The sequence below is a fragment of the Taurulus bubalis genome (assembly GCF_910589615.1).
Source record: "Taurulus bubalis genome assembly, chromosome: 5".
Classification (NCBI taxonomy): domain Eukaryota; kingdom Metazoa; phylum Chordata; class Actinopteri; order Perciformes; family Cottidae; genus Taurulus; species Taurulus bubalis.
The window spans coordinates 17,606,659-17,623,651 of NC_136593.1; the positions used below are offsets into that span (position 1 = coordinate 17,606,659).

The following is a 16,993-nucleotide window of genomic DNA, read 5'->3' on the forward strand; positions in this document are numbered from 1 at the left end:
CACACACACGCACACACACCAACGTTAGGCTTCTGTCTCGCTCTCTCACTGACTGAGCCCCGCTGTCTCCCGTCTCGCAGGCACCCACATGCACCCACCCACCTCGCTCTTCTCTCTTTCTCCCCCCCACCTCCCTCGCTCGCCCTTCTCTCCGCTGTTCACCCCATTCTTTCTTGTTCTCACAGATCCCATCAATTTGTTTTTTTTTCTCTGCCCACACCTCGGTTTCTTTTCGCCCTCCCCCAGACACTGATGTCTGTTATCTTACACACACAGACTCATGTGCATGCTTTGGGTGTTGAATAACTTCCAGACAACTCATCCTTGACCAACATGTGAAGAGGACGGGAGTCAGAGGGAGAATCCTTTGGGCGAGTGAGGAGTAGACAGAGTTGAAATATCTGTGACGAGAGCCGAGCCCGGACTTGAATAAGGCTCGAACCGTATACATTTATAGTTATCCACAGTACATAGCACATCAGCAATTATTACAGGTGTTACAAGGGTAAACACGAGATAGTAACACAAAGCCAGGACGAGGTCAGTGGGAATGAGTCTATACTACTCAAAAGAAGGAGCTCCTTGTATTCATACAGGATTCAACATAACCCTCCTCCCAAAAAAAAAGAAAGACTGACCAACTGGTACACATTTGCATGCACAAGTTAAAGAAAGAGAGCATGGGTAGGATTCTTTTGTTATGCTCTATGGTCAGAGGAGGGGGTTGGGAACAGCAGTGAGAAAATGCAAAACGCAGGAAGGCCAAAGGTCAGATACCCTTTATGTGAGTTCCAGATCCATACTTTGAGACATAATTCACATGATGCAAATTAAACTAAATGTGGGTGGTGGTGAGGAAACTCCAGAAAGAGTTAAATCCTTCGACACAATTTAGGCTTTTGCTTTGCTATTCTTCCAAGTTTTACATCGGCGGTGGCTTCAAAGTCACAATTGAAGAGACGTACTACAAAGCAACTCTTCTTTTATCTACCATCAGTACAAAAGAGTAGGACACATTTGTTACTGCAAAAACATGATATAGTGTATAGCCTCCAATATAGTTTGGATTGGGGAACTCCATCTTTGCACTGACCGCAATCCCACCACGTCAGGGTTCGGATGTCAGCATCCAAACACACAGTCGCTAGTTTCTCCAGCTGAGTCAATGCAATCCAACTCAACATAACAGCAATACACAATTGATTGAATACATGAATGAATGTTATAATGTTAAGCCTGACTTGAAATTGTTTCAGAGAGGTGTTGATTCAATTTCATGTTGGAGGCTCTAGTTTGTGCCATTTAACTGTATTGCTTTATACTGAGAGGTCAGGTGTTTCTAATATGTTGTCTTCCCTGAATGATATGAATGGGGGAAATACTATTAGTAATACAACTCATTAATAAAACAGTCAGTGCTTTAATAATGCCAAATTGTTTGTTAGCATTATGTCATATATAATATAATGACATCACAAACCGTTTTGTGATTGTCCATTTCTATAAATGGAAATTAACTATTTGTCAAACGATATATCCGATACTGCCTGTACTGAGGAAAAGGCACACGTTTCCCAAACTACCTCTATGTGCAACAGTGTCAGTGATTGAGTGTGTGCATACAATAGGAACTCCACCCATCATTCACTCTCTGTTTGACAGCATTCCTTTGACTTCTCCTCACGCTGTTAGCTGCACACACACACAAAAAACTTCCCCACCAGCATCAATTTAGCTGCTATTGTCTCTGTCACAACCTCCCTCTGATCAACCTGCGGCATGCTGGGATCCCCTTGGCCAGATGTGATCAAAGACTTTCATAAGTGAGGGAAGACGTCAACGTGTATCACGACACATGTAGTAAATGAATGAGTGAATAAGCATATTTCTCAAGATGTCAAACTATTCCTTCAATCTAAACAAAGTTTAGACGTATGATTTGTTTCTACCAGCTAATTACAATCAGGTAATAATATATGCCTCCGCATTTATGAGGGAAAGCAGGCCCATGATGCCAGTATGTACCAGTAGCCTAACAAGAGTTACTTGCCTCCTTACTTGTAGTCTCAGGTCAACAGAGATTCAGTCCATGGATGTATCAACTGCTCCCAAGTCTAGGTGAACTGTTTTAATGCAAAAGTTTGATTCAACTGTGGCCATCACATCAGCTGTAGGGAGAAGTCAGACGCTGGGCAAACCGGTATTTATATGATAATGAGAACTAGTATAACAGGGAGGATGCGTCACAGGAAACACGTGCAAATGTGTTTACCTAACCTCAACAAAGACAACATTCTCACCTTGTGTCATGCATGTCAAACAGCAGACACACACAGTACTATATTGACATACGTCCCCTTTCTGCCTGATAAAAGTCAACAATCCAAAAGGGTCTGAAGTTCCCTTCTACAGCTCCCTTGAGCTTCATTCCCCCATCTTGATTCACCACCTTCTGCTGTTTAGGAATGGCACAAGGAGTGACAGCGGTTCTTTTGTTCAGGTGACACAATGTGATTGCATCAGTGGCTGCAACCAAACCAGCACCAGAAAATACTACTTTTGTATAAGCTGGATGGAAACACACAGGCAGAAACATGCCCAAATCAGACGGCACGCCGAAGTCCCCGTGCAGTCGCAAATCATACATGGGTGCATATGTTTATGTTAGCTCGGCTGGCTAGCTTGAGGCAGCGTTGATTGGAGTGTGTGAGTGTTTTTTTGCATCTCTCCTTCCCCCTTCCCCTCTCTCCCTCCTCCCCCCCTCCTTCTTGACCTCCCCCTCCACCCCAAACTTCACTCTACCCCACCCCCATCTGCATCCCCGTGGCTTCAGCCCCCACCTCCCTTCCAGCCGTCCTCTTAGCCTATATACGGGGTCGTCAAATCGGCGGTGCTGCCAGCCCCGCGATTCATCACACGCGCACGTGAACGCGACCACTCTGCAGACCCTCGCCCGCTTGAGAAGCAAAACACCAAACCATCAGCATCACAACAGCCACAGCAGACAATACTGCTACTTGCCTAGATGCCGGGTAGACCAGAGCTCCCTTTTCAAGACTCGTAGACACAGAATGCTGAGCTTTAATCTCAGGTACAAGTCTCTTCTTCTTCTTCTCCCTCTTCGTCTTCGTCTTCTTGCCACTGCTCCGATCAACTGGCAGGAAAAATGAGAGAGAAAGAGCGATACAGAGGGAGCAGCAGTGGCAGCGACAGGACGAGAGGCAGCGGTGTCATGAGTTGGGAGGGGTGGGTGTCAGGAATGAGAGAGGGATGGAGGGTTGGTGGGGATAATGGGAGATTGGGAATGCTGAACGCGCGGATGGGTTGACCACAAGGGAAGCCAACGGACGCCTCAGCAGATGGGGGAGGGTGAGAGTGCTGTGCTTCAAATGTTAACAGGGTTATGGGAGCGACTGACTTTCGGGAGACATGAATGAGGTGGGCAGTTTATGTTTACAACCAATTTCACGAATCTTGTGCATCTGCAGAGAACTACCTGCAGGTACGGCTCCAGTGTGCTTCACTGCCCTGTGCACACTGATTCTCCAAAAGCAGTTCATCAAGTTATTTCTTAGTGTTTTAATGGTTTATATTAGCTACTTTTTAACAGAGTAGACACTCAATCTGTTGTGGTGCATACGGCATGGCGGCACACCAAACACAATTGGAAGTTATCAAGGGCGGGAAGCCAGTGAGGGATCATCTTTATCGCTCGCCTTATGATTCCTATGCTGATTTTTTTCCTTTGCCTGGCTCTACTCGCGCTTATGGTTTCCATTAGCAAAAGTTGTGGATAGTATTTGGTACTTTTTTTGTTAATACCTCGTGGTCGAGATTGAACTGATACTAGAAGGTGGAGTTAAAACACTTCATGCCACTGGTCAGAGAGAAACCGTCACTAACACATCACAGGATGTCCTGCACATGTCCGGCATTTTTAAATAGCCATGCTACCGTCACCCAGGCACCCAATTATTTGACTTAACCCAGATTTTTTAAATCATTTGCCCTCAAACAATTAAGAAACAGACATTCCTCCATTTTGTTGTTGATGGAAGGATTCAACGAGTTTCTTGTTGATGATGATGTCACGGCAGTTTTACGTGGCGGGGGCTACGTGATCAGCTGAGAATCCCGTCAACACTGAGGGGGCTTACGGTCCGCAGAAAATTAAAATATACAAAACATAACCTGGTACCAAAAGTGAGTTGAGCCAAGTTGAGCTGAACCGTGCAGTGGTAATGAGGCACTATTGAAGCTCCTTGCCGTCAGGTAAAAAGAAACAACAGCACTAATATATGAAGCATCGAATCAGAGATAATGCCACACCGTGCACTGGCAAACACAGCGAAATAGCAGTGACTGTACGTGGAGAGTTGGCCGAAGAAGAGAAGGAAATGTCTCAGTAAATGTGAAAGCCTCCGTTTCTTCCATTACAACACCATATAGACGACAACATTTATGGCATTAAAACAATATTGCAGATAACAGGAAATGGTAATATATATTGCTTTTTAACAATACATTCCTCCTGCGGCTGCAAAGCTATGAAAAACAACCAGTATGTTCAATTACATCCAGTTGACAAATCCACAAAATGCATATTTTCTATAACTCGGTCAGTCAGATTGGACCTTGAATAGACTTTTGTCTGTAATATTGTGAACCAGAATAGGTAACATGAGCCATGTTACCATTTGGCCCGATTCAGATGCAGGAAAAGCCCCAACATCCACACACTTCTCCATCTGTTTCTCCACCTGCTTGCTGTGCATTCATCACACCTACACACGCACATGGACAGTGCTTCGAACAACCTTTGGACATACGTCAACATGGACACACGCAGACCTCCCCCAATCACGGGCCAACAGTTGCAGCAAATCCATCTCACTTATGCATTAACGGTACAAAAATAAACATGTGCATTCCTATACGATGCCTGTATTGGTCTTGTATTATTCTGTGATTGAGAAGGGCGTGGAGTATTTATTCATAGACGTAGCCCAGTGTAACAGAAATGTCCATGCGTAACAGAAAGAAGAAGGAGAAAAAAAAGCTTAATTATTTGTAAATTCAATATTCCAGTGAGAATCTCACATTCCTCTACGAGTGCAACAACAACTTCACAGTCCTATAAAACATAAGGCCTGGGGAACCACTTCATGCTTTGTTTACTGCTAACAACACCAGGCTTCTTTTACTAGTGTGCCATAGACCACTCAGTGATTAAAATGGCCATTATGGCCAGACCCCCACCCTCCACCGGTGTCTGGCTGACATATGGCAGTGGAGGTAATACAGATAAAGTCCCTTAAACAAGCCCCCTGAATACAGATAGTAATTTGCGTGAGAGAGCCATGAATAAACTAATTGAAAAGCCAACAGATGTAAACTATTAAGGTGGAAAAACATAGGTTTGGGTAGACGAAAGGGCGCTTCCTTTCAAGTCTGAAATTAACTGCAAAACAAAGAATCCAATATGCTCGTGCTTTGGAAAATATATAAGGATGGAGAGGGTAAAGAGTAATTCCTAACATGAAAACGGTTTAAAATTGTTTTTTTTTTACTCAAAATACTGAATGTGTTTATTGCAGAGTATGAAATGCCACTACTGTGAATACTTGAATTCAGTGAATATTACAGTACTGTAAAGGAAGGTAAGAAACTAATTAACATAAAAATGGCATACAGCCCCGTCATTTCTTCTGTTACACCTCTTATCTTCTTGTTCAGTCTCTTCCCGACTTCCTCCATCATCATCATAAGTGAGGCATGCTGGGTCCAAAGCCAGCAGGGATTTCCGACTCCGGCATCATGACAGTACTGAGCCTGGCTGTGATTGGTCCACCCAGTTGATTTTGGTTGTATATGCAAATCGGGGATAACACAAGATTGGCATCATGCAGCATAGTTCGTCAGTCTAACCATCTCTCTGTCCTCCCCGCCCCCCCACCCACAGAGGGAGCTGCACAGTTATGGCATTTATCCCTATACTATTATGGTGCTAATGCCACATCCTTAGCACCAGCAGCATCTTCAAGGGTTGTTTTTCATAGCAAGGATGGCTAAAGCACTTCAAATATCTACTTCAGCTTTTGAGCAGCAGCAGATACAACAGAAATATGCAACGTCAAAAAACAAATGTGCCTTTAGATCTTATATCGACACTGAGAAGGGAAAAGGAGTCAAAGAGACGAGCCTCTATTCATGGATCACACAGCCAGCTCTGGCAGAGGAGATACTGCTTAGTGATTGAGGATGAGGGATGAAGCCACACCACCTATAATTATGATATAATATGAGATACTCACCAGACCTCTCCTCTACCTGATCAGACAATATCAATATAGCAAGCACTGTGTTGCGAGAATGGATGGAGGGCGGTCGACTTTGTATCAACTCACTGCTCGTTATCAGCTTGGGAGGCGGACGGAGAAGTTCATTGTGGGATGAAGAGGAATGATGTGCGCTAAAACCGATCAAGATGAGTTTGGTTGCAATGAGAGTATGAAAGAATCTGCCCGGACTCACAGCACAGCCAAATGCGGTCAAAAGGCAAGTGGAACCGTGCTCGGATTAGGCTGAAATAATCAGGCTTAATTAGATAACCATCCAAAGTGTCTGTGTGAGGCAGCTGTACTCACAATCACGGCTTGGATCTAAAACTGAGCATGCCAGAAGCTGTGGCTCAATCTCGCCTCACATAGGGGTTAGTTTTTCATGATGAAGTAAAAAAAAAAAAAAAAGAAAAGAAAAAAGGCAATATCTGAAGCCACAATAATGTTCAGTGGGATCTCCCGCAAACAAAGCCAACGCAGCATCTGGAGCTGAAAGAATGGTTCACAGAAATGGCGGGAAATGGAGAAGACGGTCGAGCAGCGAATGGAAAACATGAAAGTGAGGAGTGACAGAGTGAAGTGTGGAGCAGTCGTGGAACTCACAAGGCACGGCGTGGCGATAGAGGTTGTCTCGGATGGTCTGCTGCAGTTCGTGGTCAGGCGAGGACTTCTGGAAGCGCTGGCTCAGATAATGCTTCAGGTCCTTGTTCAGCTTACTTCCCGTCTCTGTGGACACAAACACAGAAGCATGTGGTAACTGCATCAAAACAACACAAGCACAAGTAAAGGCTAGCAGACATGGGAACATCACACGGGTCAAAGCGGCGCTGCTATAATTCACAGTGACGTGTCAAACGGTCACATAGTCTGACGTGTATCCTGCAACCACAGCGGCGCTCGGTGCGTCGCCGTGAATTGTACACTTGCCATCGTCACTCGGAGGGGAAGCTGGCTGCAGACTCTCCAACGAGCCGGGCCTCGCCAAAACCCAAGACTGCTGGCTCTACGGCTAGCGCTGTGAATCAGCCCTCCTACGGCTACGCCATCTGGGCCTCAGACACACATTAGGTCGCTTAAGGGCAGCGTGGCTGGAAAGTGACCGTTTCTGTGTGTGTACGCTTTTGGTTTAAACGCGCGTCTGTGTTCACGTTACAGGCCGAGTGCTGCATGTGTGCAGACGCAGCACAAACAGCATGACAACAAAACAGGAAAGAGAGGAGATGCATGATGTCACACAAATAGAAGATTGAGAAAATGTACCTGATGAGTATGACAATGTCGTGATCTACGTTCAATAATAATAACGCTGCTTGAGGCCACAACGAACGGCGTATCACGTTCGTAGGTGTCTCGTTATTTATTATCCAAATGATTTATCTCCCATCTTTGCATGGCTGCTGAGACCATTTTTAGTTGTCTTGGGCAAACAACCAGTCATAAAGGGCTGTGGATCCTGTTTCCATGGAAACTGCGTATGTGTATGTGTGTGTGTGTGTGTGTGTGTGTGTGTGTGTGTTTAATAAAATTATTGAGATTGTTAGCGTAGTACAGAAGAGCATTCTGCACTGGTTGGCAGAATGATTGTAGATTCATTACATTTTTATCTATTAAATCAAAACATGCTCATTAGGACTGCATTATTATTGTATCGTGACCCCATATGTTGTCTTTCATGTCAATATAAGTTACAAGAGTGGGAGGGATGCCAAAATGAAACGAGGAACCCCTTGCTAATTGTCAGATTGTCAATATCTGGTTTGGAAGCTGTCACACACTGCAATTAAAATGTCAATAGTCAACCCTGGTGGAAACCCTTCTTTACAGATATTTTTAAAGAAAAATAAAGGCATTTACTGTTAGGATTTTGACAAATAGTATCGTCTTAAAATTGTAATTATCCCAGACAAATATTGAAATACTTGAATTTTGTTTATTTTTCAAAAAAGCTCTCAAATTAAATAAAACTTTAAAATGTTCATGAAGATTATTATTTCCAGGCTGGATAATAGTATATTTTAGAACGTTTTATTGATAAAGAGTATATCTGGTTGTATTACTTGTTAATACCACAGTTACTGTCCGAGGTTACACTTTTCTAAAAAACATTGGTGAATCCAGGCTCATGTCTACAAACACATTGTGAGTAATGAGTTGCTTTTTGGACAAAGCATAATTATTCTCACAGCTAATAGACGATGTGGCTGTCTACTTGATTAGTTGTGCTTTAACGCTTTTTCATGCTAAGACATCTTAGTCGACTGAGACAAATACTAATTGCTTCCATTTGTTTGGGGTCTGTATATATTTCCAGGTCTAAAGTGGATGTCTTACAAGCCCCCTGAATGTTAAGGTTTTTCTACTTCTAGGAACAAAACTGACTGGCTGGCTGAGTGCTTTGTCAATTCTTTGGTGGGCAAAAAGTTCTTAGCAATCAATTCAGAAAAAGAACAATAAAACAAAATTGTTAATTTTGGACAGTGGAGTATGTGAGCCATGTTTAAGAATGTTAAGCTAAGTGAGGCCTCCTGTGTGGGTGCTCCATCATTGGCGTGCAAACAACAGCGCCCCGAGGAGCTATAACATGAGCCGTTCTCTCTTTATGCATACCTATTTTAAAGAAAACAACACTGTTTCAATAAATCTGAGCATAAAGGCAGAACAGTGTGAATGAAGGGCCCTGAAAGAACCGCTGCATCGATGACAATTCAGTAGAACTGTCCTCTAGCTGTTTTAGGCTGCTTTCAGTCATGAAGCGCCATCATGGAATATCTGGATGTTTACTAATCAGAACCTGGTCTGGATGTATTAAAGTAGATGATGAATGAGCAGATGTCCTTTGCTGATGTAGACCAGGTTGGGACTAACACCTGACATTAAAGGATGGCTGATTTAGACATAGAAGGAAGACCAATTTGTGGGATATTTAAACAATTCAGTCTTTAGGTCCCGGATAGCGGTCAGCCCCTCTTTCCTCTAGCCTGCACACTACTTTGAACAGTATCTTCAATGCCCTCCCAAGGAATGGAGGAGAACTGCCCACTAGCTTTTCATTGGCCTGCGCTGAGGTGTTAGCTGGGACCAAAGTATGCATGAGGTCTGGATGTCAAACTCAAAGTCATTTTGCGGCAGCCTACCCAACAGAATATGTTGTTTCTGGTCTGAGGTCAAATTCCTCTCCACCACATTTCCTTTCTCTTTTCTGTACACTACTTAAAATAACAACAGACTACTTTAAAACCACTCTCCTTCAGTGCACAAGTTCAGTATTTTGGTTGGCTCTAAATTAAGTCTAGATTGGTCCAACTGTAGTACAAAAAGAGATCAACGTCCTGTGGATGCTTCACCTGCAATATGTCATCCATCTTATGTGCGAGAAGGTCAAGAAGATCACTACTCACCTCCATTTAAGCCTTTAAGGCAGCTAGTCAGCCCCTTCGAACCAATGATGAGTACATTAACACCATAAGCCCATTAACTGCTACTATGGTGCCTCCCTCTGCTTTGGTACTGTGTACAGGCAGAATAGGGGTGTTCGATTTAGGAATCTTAGATTGGAAGCGAGTACAAATGTCTCCATGATCTGCCTTCACAGAGATCGATCAGTTGCAGTTCTACGGCTGCAGTGTTTCCCTCTAAACAATGAGCAAAACTGCGACATGAAAAATATTGCAATAAACTCGCTATCTCTACTTCAGTAGTCACGGACGAGTGAGGAACATCTGAAGAGATTGCCACCGTTTAGTAGGGGTGGGGGAAAAAATCGATTCAGCATAGTATCGCGATACTTTGCGTGGCGATTTTTTTATTATATAAATTACAAACTTTTTGGTCCAAAATCAATTGCTTTTTCAGTCCACTAGATGGTGCTGTGTTATTTTCTGGTGAGGTCAGCAGAGGTCCCGGATCAGCGTGATCCGTAGGAAGGAAACAAAAATGGCGACACCGGAGAAAGAATTTAGAAATGCGACGTACGTCTTGACTTCCTGTCACTCGTCGTGCCGCTGCTCGCATAGCTGTTGCTTGACACATAGGACAATACTCGCGAGACTGCGCCGGTCAAAGACATAAAAAAAAGCATGCATCAAACCGGCTGCTGGTGCTCTAGTAGCGCTGGAAGCGGCCGCCATTCAGACGCACTTCCTGGTGAAGTCGGTGAAATTCACTGAGCTGTGTGCGCCTACGGAAAATATTATAAACCCAGACACAAGGACATTTGATGTTCCGGCGAATTTGGGAATTCCACAACAAGTATAAAGTAGAACTAGTGGTTATTTCCATGGTGGATGGTGTAAATGAGAACTGTTTACACGCACAGAGATAAGCCCCGCCCCCTCTCTGGCACAAATTACGCGACTATGTAGACTGTAATACAAACAGTAATACAAGCAGTTCAGTTCGTCAGGTGCAACATTTATGACATGTTGCTCGTTTTGTCTGCTTGACAATCACATTTTGCTGCAATAAAAATTATTGAAGTGAGATGAACAGACTGAAAACTTTATCTTATTAGATCAAATGATGTTGAAGTTTTCAAGTATCGCAGTATTGTGATAGTATCGAATCGCGACTCAAGTATCGTGATAGTATCGAATCATGGGACCTCTGGTGATTCCCACCTCTACCGTTTAGCAGTCTGTTATTGGTCCTTTGAAGGCTTTGTTTCACAGAGAGCGAGGCTTAAGCCTAGTTAATGGTTCTCCGTCACGTCGACGGCGTACCACAATAAACAATGGCGACCAAGTTGGAGCGGCTGGAGCTCATCAATATTGAAGAGCAAATGCCTATATTGCAAATGTTGAAGCGCAGGCGACAGAGAAGACGTTTGCGGAGGTGGTCTGTACGACCACTAAACCGGTCGTGGCTGGGAAAAAGCAACTGCCAGAAATTACGTTCTGAGCGGACCAATCACAGCGCTTGCGGTCCGCGTCAACGCGACGCGTAGTTAGGATTTTTTGGAGGTGCGCGTCAGGCTACGGCGTAGGGGTCTGCGTCGACGGCGTACCTACGCCGTACCTACGCCGTCGACCTGACGGAGAACCATAAATTAGGCTTTAGGCCCTCCACACACGGAGCGGAAGAGAGACGTTTGAGGTGAAGATAGCGTTGAGGGCAGCGGTTACGAACGGGCTCAGTAGTGAACGACACGCTATGTTTTTTGGTTTTAGCCGAGCTAGACCAGAAAATATTCAGTTGAAACACATCCTTGATATTGTTTTGCCCTCATTCTTGTCCAGCACTCCTTTGATTGCTGCATTGTTTGCGAAAAAAAAAAAAACACATGAATGAGAATTGTGACAACATCACGAATCATATGATCCTGCCTGAAGAAATTGTGGCATCACATGTTAGCCGTGTGTCCCGGACAGAGCAGAGCATGCTGGCCCTGAGAGCAAACAAAGGACGCTGCACTGACCCAAAACGTAGACATGGATGGACTTGATCAGACCACCCAAAAACACCAGAGACCTGAAATGTTTAAACACCTCAAATATCCTGCGGTAGTTTAGATTGACTGGGTTGTTTAGTTTCTGAGGCCTCATCATGACCTCATTTACTCCCGTTTAACATTATTCAAATATCGTATGGTACTTTTTTTGTGACCAAAACGACGACTAACTCTCGGTGCCTAATCGTGTGTTCATGCATAGTTCAATTCCTTGATTATGTGAATTCTATTCAACTTATAGGCAACAAATAGCAGCAAGCAGCGAAGCTGGGTTTGGTTTGGGAAAACATTTGACCTAATGACGGCCCACCCAAATCCCTCTGCAAACAGATAATTAGAGACGACATATCCTTCAAACACAGCCCACCTGTTATAGATTTTCCATAAGCCCCTCGAAAAAGAAGCAAGATGTTGAGAAGGAGACACACAATCCACGGCAGAAGGGAAGTGGGTGAGAAAGGGTTTATGCGGGGGAGAGAGAAAGGCAGAGTGCATCAGTATAAGCCACACAACACATCAAGAGAGTTTTAGACACAGCTGGAAGGGGAAAGGCTCTGCTGCTTTCTAGGCATCTTCCATTGAGCCAATCCCCACACCCTTCAGCTCAGATCAGCCAGCCAAGGCCCCCGCTCAGACATGCGGGGCCAGACATGGCACCAGCCAGACCCTCCACTAACATCTGCATTCACAGCATTGGAAAAACCCCAACTTCCCTGAAACTCTATCCTCATGCTCGTAGTGGGAAAGGAAAAGGGTTTGGCCGGTTTCTGCTGATTTGGAAATGGCAGGCCGAGCAGTGTCGTTACATAGTGGGACAGCCCCGGTGACTTGCTTGATATTCAAAACCCACGGCTATGTTAGTGCCACATGGATGTCATTGTGCGTGCCGTGCCTGAAATCAATCTTTCTTGTGTGTACTGTAGGAAGAGTAGCTGAGGTTGTCGATTCGAGACCTGGGCTCGGGCCAAAATCCAAACTTCTTACACTTCATCACTTTCACTGGCAGAAGCCAAGTAATGGAAGTTGTGCATGCTGTACGTGCAGGTCCAGAGGAACATGCAAATGTGAACAAGGACCTTTTCCTCAAATTACTGTTCATGACTTAGTTGCCAAATATTGGCCCAGCATTTATGATTATAATTACTTTTTTTGTGCACACGGGACAGTGGTGTCAATTCAATTTAAAGTTCTACTTCCAATTTTAGCGGTGTTAACGCCGCGCCTCAAGGGATCACCCGGTCCATCCGTCTGTTCAACAGACTGAAATATTTCAACAACTATTGGATAGATTGCCATGATATGCGGTACAAACGTCCATGGTCCCCAGAGGATGACACCCATCAACATTGGTGATCCCCTGACCTCTCCTCTTGTGACGGTTTCTTGGGGTGTCTCACTATCAAGTAAATTGTTTGGTGGCTTTAATGGTTCCCTTACATTTTCTCTTGCACCACCAGCAGGTAACACACATTTATGTTTGTCCTAATCCAGCTTTCCCTCCAGCGTAAGGGTGTGCGGCTGAGAGTGAAATGTCTGCCCAATTACTTGGATGGATTGTGTCCATTGCCTCAGGATAAATTGTTAAAACTTTGGTGATCCCTGAACTTGTCAGACCGAAAAGAAAAAGAAGCCTGTGCGTTTAGCGTTGGTAACACAAGAGAGTGCTGTGTGCACTAGATTATAATCACATGGACCGTTGGTAATTAAAATGCATGACCTGCCCTGAAATAAATAGCCTTATATAGTTGTCTAAGCACACTGGGCAACGGTAGATAGTCACACCCTCTTAACACAAAGAACAGTGACAAAGCAGAAAAGACAGTAATAGGCTATGGTGCCAGCCATAGGCTATGGTGCGTAGCCAAGTCAGATTTGGCAGCGCCATCATGTTTGGCTGGGCACTGAGTTGTATCGATGTAGAATACACAGTCTGGCATACATGGCAGCAAACTTTGTATTTTTTTACCCTTTCCTCTCTGCAATTGTATTTTTAACATCAAGGGACATGTTGCCAGGCAAAGGCTATGATTAGAATAAAGTCCTCTTTCAGTGCTGTTTATTGCTAAATTTAGATTCTCCAAAGTGGGACATAGTAAAGAAGTGGGCTTTAAAGGCAAATTGATTTATGCCATTCAAATATGACCTACTACTGTATACAAGTTTAATTTAGCTATGAACCGAACACAGGCTGTCCAAAGGAATGTCTTAAGTAATCAACTCCTAAGTGAGCGGTCTATCCATGGCTCTAGTTAATCAGATAATCAGGGCTAATCACCATTTAATTGATTCAACCAGCAGCAGCTATCTACAGTTAACATGTCCATCACCACCGATCAGAGCTTAACCATATGTCATAATGATTTAGGGCCTGTCGAGAGGTCAGAGAGAGCTCAATCGGACCCACGATGGGTGATTAAGGATTATATTCTCCATCAGGCGTATTAAGTGCATTTCCAGGTGATGACTGGTGACTAAACCAGCTTAAGTAGATCCATCCACACCAGCAAAGTTTACGCATGACGACTGAAACACTGCAGTTAGAGGAAAATGGTTATAGAGAAAATACAGACTGTAACCATACTTTTCATTTCCAGCTCTCACGTGAAGCAGTGGACAGAACACTATACTGCAGAGATGTGGAGACCAATCTTTCATATTCCCCCAGCACACAGGTGTGTGTGTGTGTGTGTGTGTGTGTGTGTGTGTGTGTGTGTGTGTGTGTGTGTGTGTGCGCTGTATCCATAGCAACAGCTGCCAGATGAGTACAGACTTTTGTGAAGGTGGTGACGGTCACAGCCAGTCATGGTCTGCTGCCCCCATCTGGACGAAGAGAATATTACAAAAACAAAGGAGAGATTTTCCCAACAGAAAGAGGTAACAAGCAACACTGATTGTGTCAGAGGTTTCAGTGACGCTGGGCTTCTCAGTGTCATGTGATGCGCTGTCTTTAGAAGACTTTACCACCCCAAAAACAACCACGTAGAACTACATATGCATATGAAGTGAAAGCCTAAAAACAGGTGCTCTGTGTTCTGGTTGATGGTTTGCCATGAGCCAAGGAAAATCTGTTGCACCCAGAAATGTATTTTTCCCTCAAAAACAGCAAATAAAAACTCAAGGGGTATTATGAAGCATACCCGCTCCTGAGGACCTGAATTGGAGCTTTTCTTTGTTAGATTGGAACCGAAATTGCCTCAGAAATCATGATCTACCCAGAGAGAGAAGATATGAGTGAAGGATCCAATGGCTCAGCTGTGCCATAGCATGCTTCTTTAAATCCCCTGAGCTGCTGCTGGGTGTGAATCTTGAATTAGGCACATGACCCAATGGCAATAATCAATGTGGCTCTCTGAGTCGAGGCTGTGGAGACCACCACGGGATGAAGTGGAGGCTTCTCAGTACAGACGTGGAAGAGCAAAAAAATAATGTTCATCCTTTGTCATCTGCTCGTTGTTGAGGCGAGATAGAGAAACATCAGGGTTAAATCACCGGGCTCTGTCAGACCGTCTATGGTTGGTTGTGTGTCATGGAGATGCTTGCCTGTTTATTACTATGTCCCAGATTGCTTTCATTGATCGTAGTCCTCCACATGTGGAGAAGGAATCCTCAGAGGATTCATTTCATCACGAACAGCAGCAAAAGGACTGCAGGAGGGGCGTCGATGGTCTTGCTGCAGGCCAACACGTTTATGGGTCTGATCATGTGTTTGTGTGTGTGTATGTGCTAGATTTGATGCTTCACATGCATCTTGTCCGTGTGTGACTATTTGTTAAGTCCATTATTCACACAACCCAAGCGTCTATATCTAATTTGGCAAACATCAGCATCCGCTAACCAAGGACTCCAATGCTATAAACAACAATACCTGCATTATGATTTGTGTCTGCTCAACAGAAGGCTATTGATATTCCTGTGATGATACCTACATAGAGGAGGAGCCTCTACATTGAAGATGCCCCTCAGAAAAAGAACTTGTGAATGAAAGGATCCATCGCCCACAAACACGCAGGATGGTTTTCTGTTTACAAGTATTGCAGTAGATGAGTGTCAGCATTTGTATTTAAAGTCCAAATATATATATATATATATATATATATATATATATATATATATATATATATATATCCAAGACTAACCACTACATGATTCAGCCACAACACCGACTAGAAGTCTCTTTAAAGGCAAACTTTCTTGACTGACTGATGAATCCACTGAAAGCAAAAGAACATTCTTCTACCTTCACCTTTATTGGCATATATACTGTATATGTATGTATGAATGAGTATACCATGAGATATGTCTTGATATAATAATCAATGGGCCTTGCCGAAATTCATTTCATGTTTAGGAATTTTATGGTCTTGATATAAAATCCAGAGTCCTCTTTGCCTGAGACAGAGACGAGACCTTAAACAACGGTCTTGAATACCTCACCGCCGGTAATTACCTCTCCATCACGGCCACTCTTTCCAGACCAATATGAGTATTAGACTCATGTGATAGGCCAGCTGATTGGCTCCTGGAATTAAACCAGGGCCGATCAACACTTTTACACAAAGACGGGGGACATTAGGAGGAGAGCATAAAGACAGGTGGAATGAGCAACAACAGTTGAGGATGACAAGAGAAGGTTGAAATGACCAAAAACTAATACATTTACAGTCAGTGAGAGACGTGACACCGAAGGCCTCAGTGTGTGTGCGTGTGCGTGTACACGGGAAGACATCTAGACACTGATAAGGGGATCCTGGGACACGGCAAGATTAAACCTTCACACACACACTTCAACTGTCATTTAGCAAAGTGCTCTTCAAACACAACCGAAGATGCATGTGTCAGCACAAAGATTAGGCACTGGAAGGCTCCCATAAACACAAGCAGCACGGCAGTGCTACTCTATTAATTTTATTAAAGCATCAAATCCATTTGGAAAATAGATGAATTCTTTACTTGATGTATTGATTTAAGTACAGTATAATTTAATTACCATGAACAATAAGTTAAGAATGCAACAAAGAGGGCATGCTGGTGTGTTAACAGGAACAATTAGTCAACAAGGGCATGTTTTCTGTCATTAAAATACAGACAACTACAGACATTCAAGGAAAAATATCACAATAATATATATATATATATATATATATATATATATATATATATATATATATATATATATATATATACAAATGAAAGCGATCTGGAGAGA

The 16,993-nt window shown here is 43.6% G+C and overlaps 1 protein-coding gene across 1 annotated transcript in view; it reads right to left on the reverse strand.

The window, feature by feature from the left end:
* Nucleotides 1-16,993, reverse strand: part of magi1b (membrane associated guanylate kinase, WW and PDZ domain containing 1b) — a gene marked incomplete at its 5' end in the record, with an annotated part of 118,718 nt that overhangs the window by 58,264 nt on the left and 43,461 nt on the right. Inside the window, one exon of the mRNA XM_079218201.1 lies at nucleotides 6,945-7,067. Within this exon, the coding sequence (XP_079074327.1) occupies nucleotides 6,945-7,067 (123 nt within the window). The remainder of the gene's footprint in view (nucleotides 1-6,944; nucleotides 7,068-16,993) is intronic.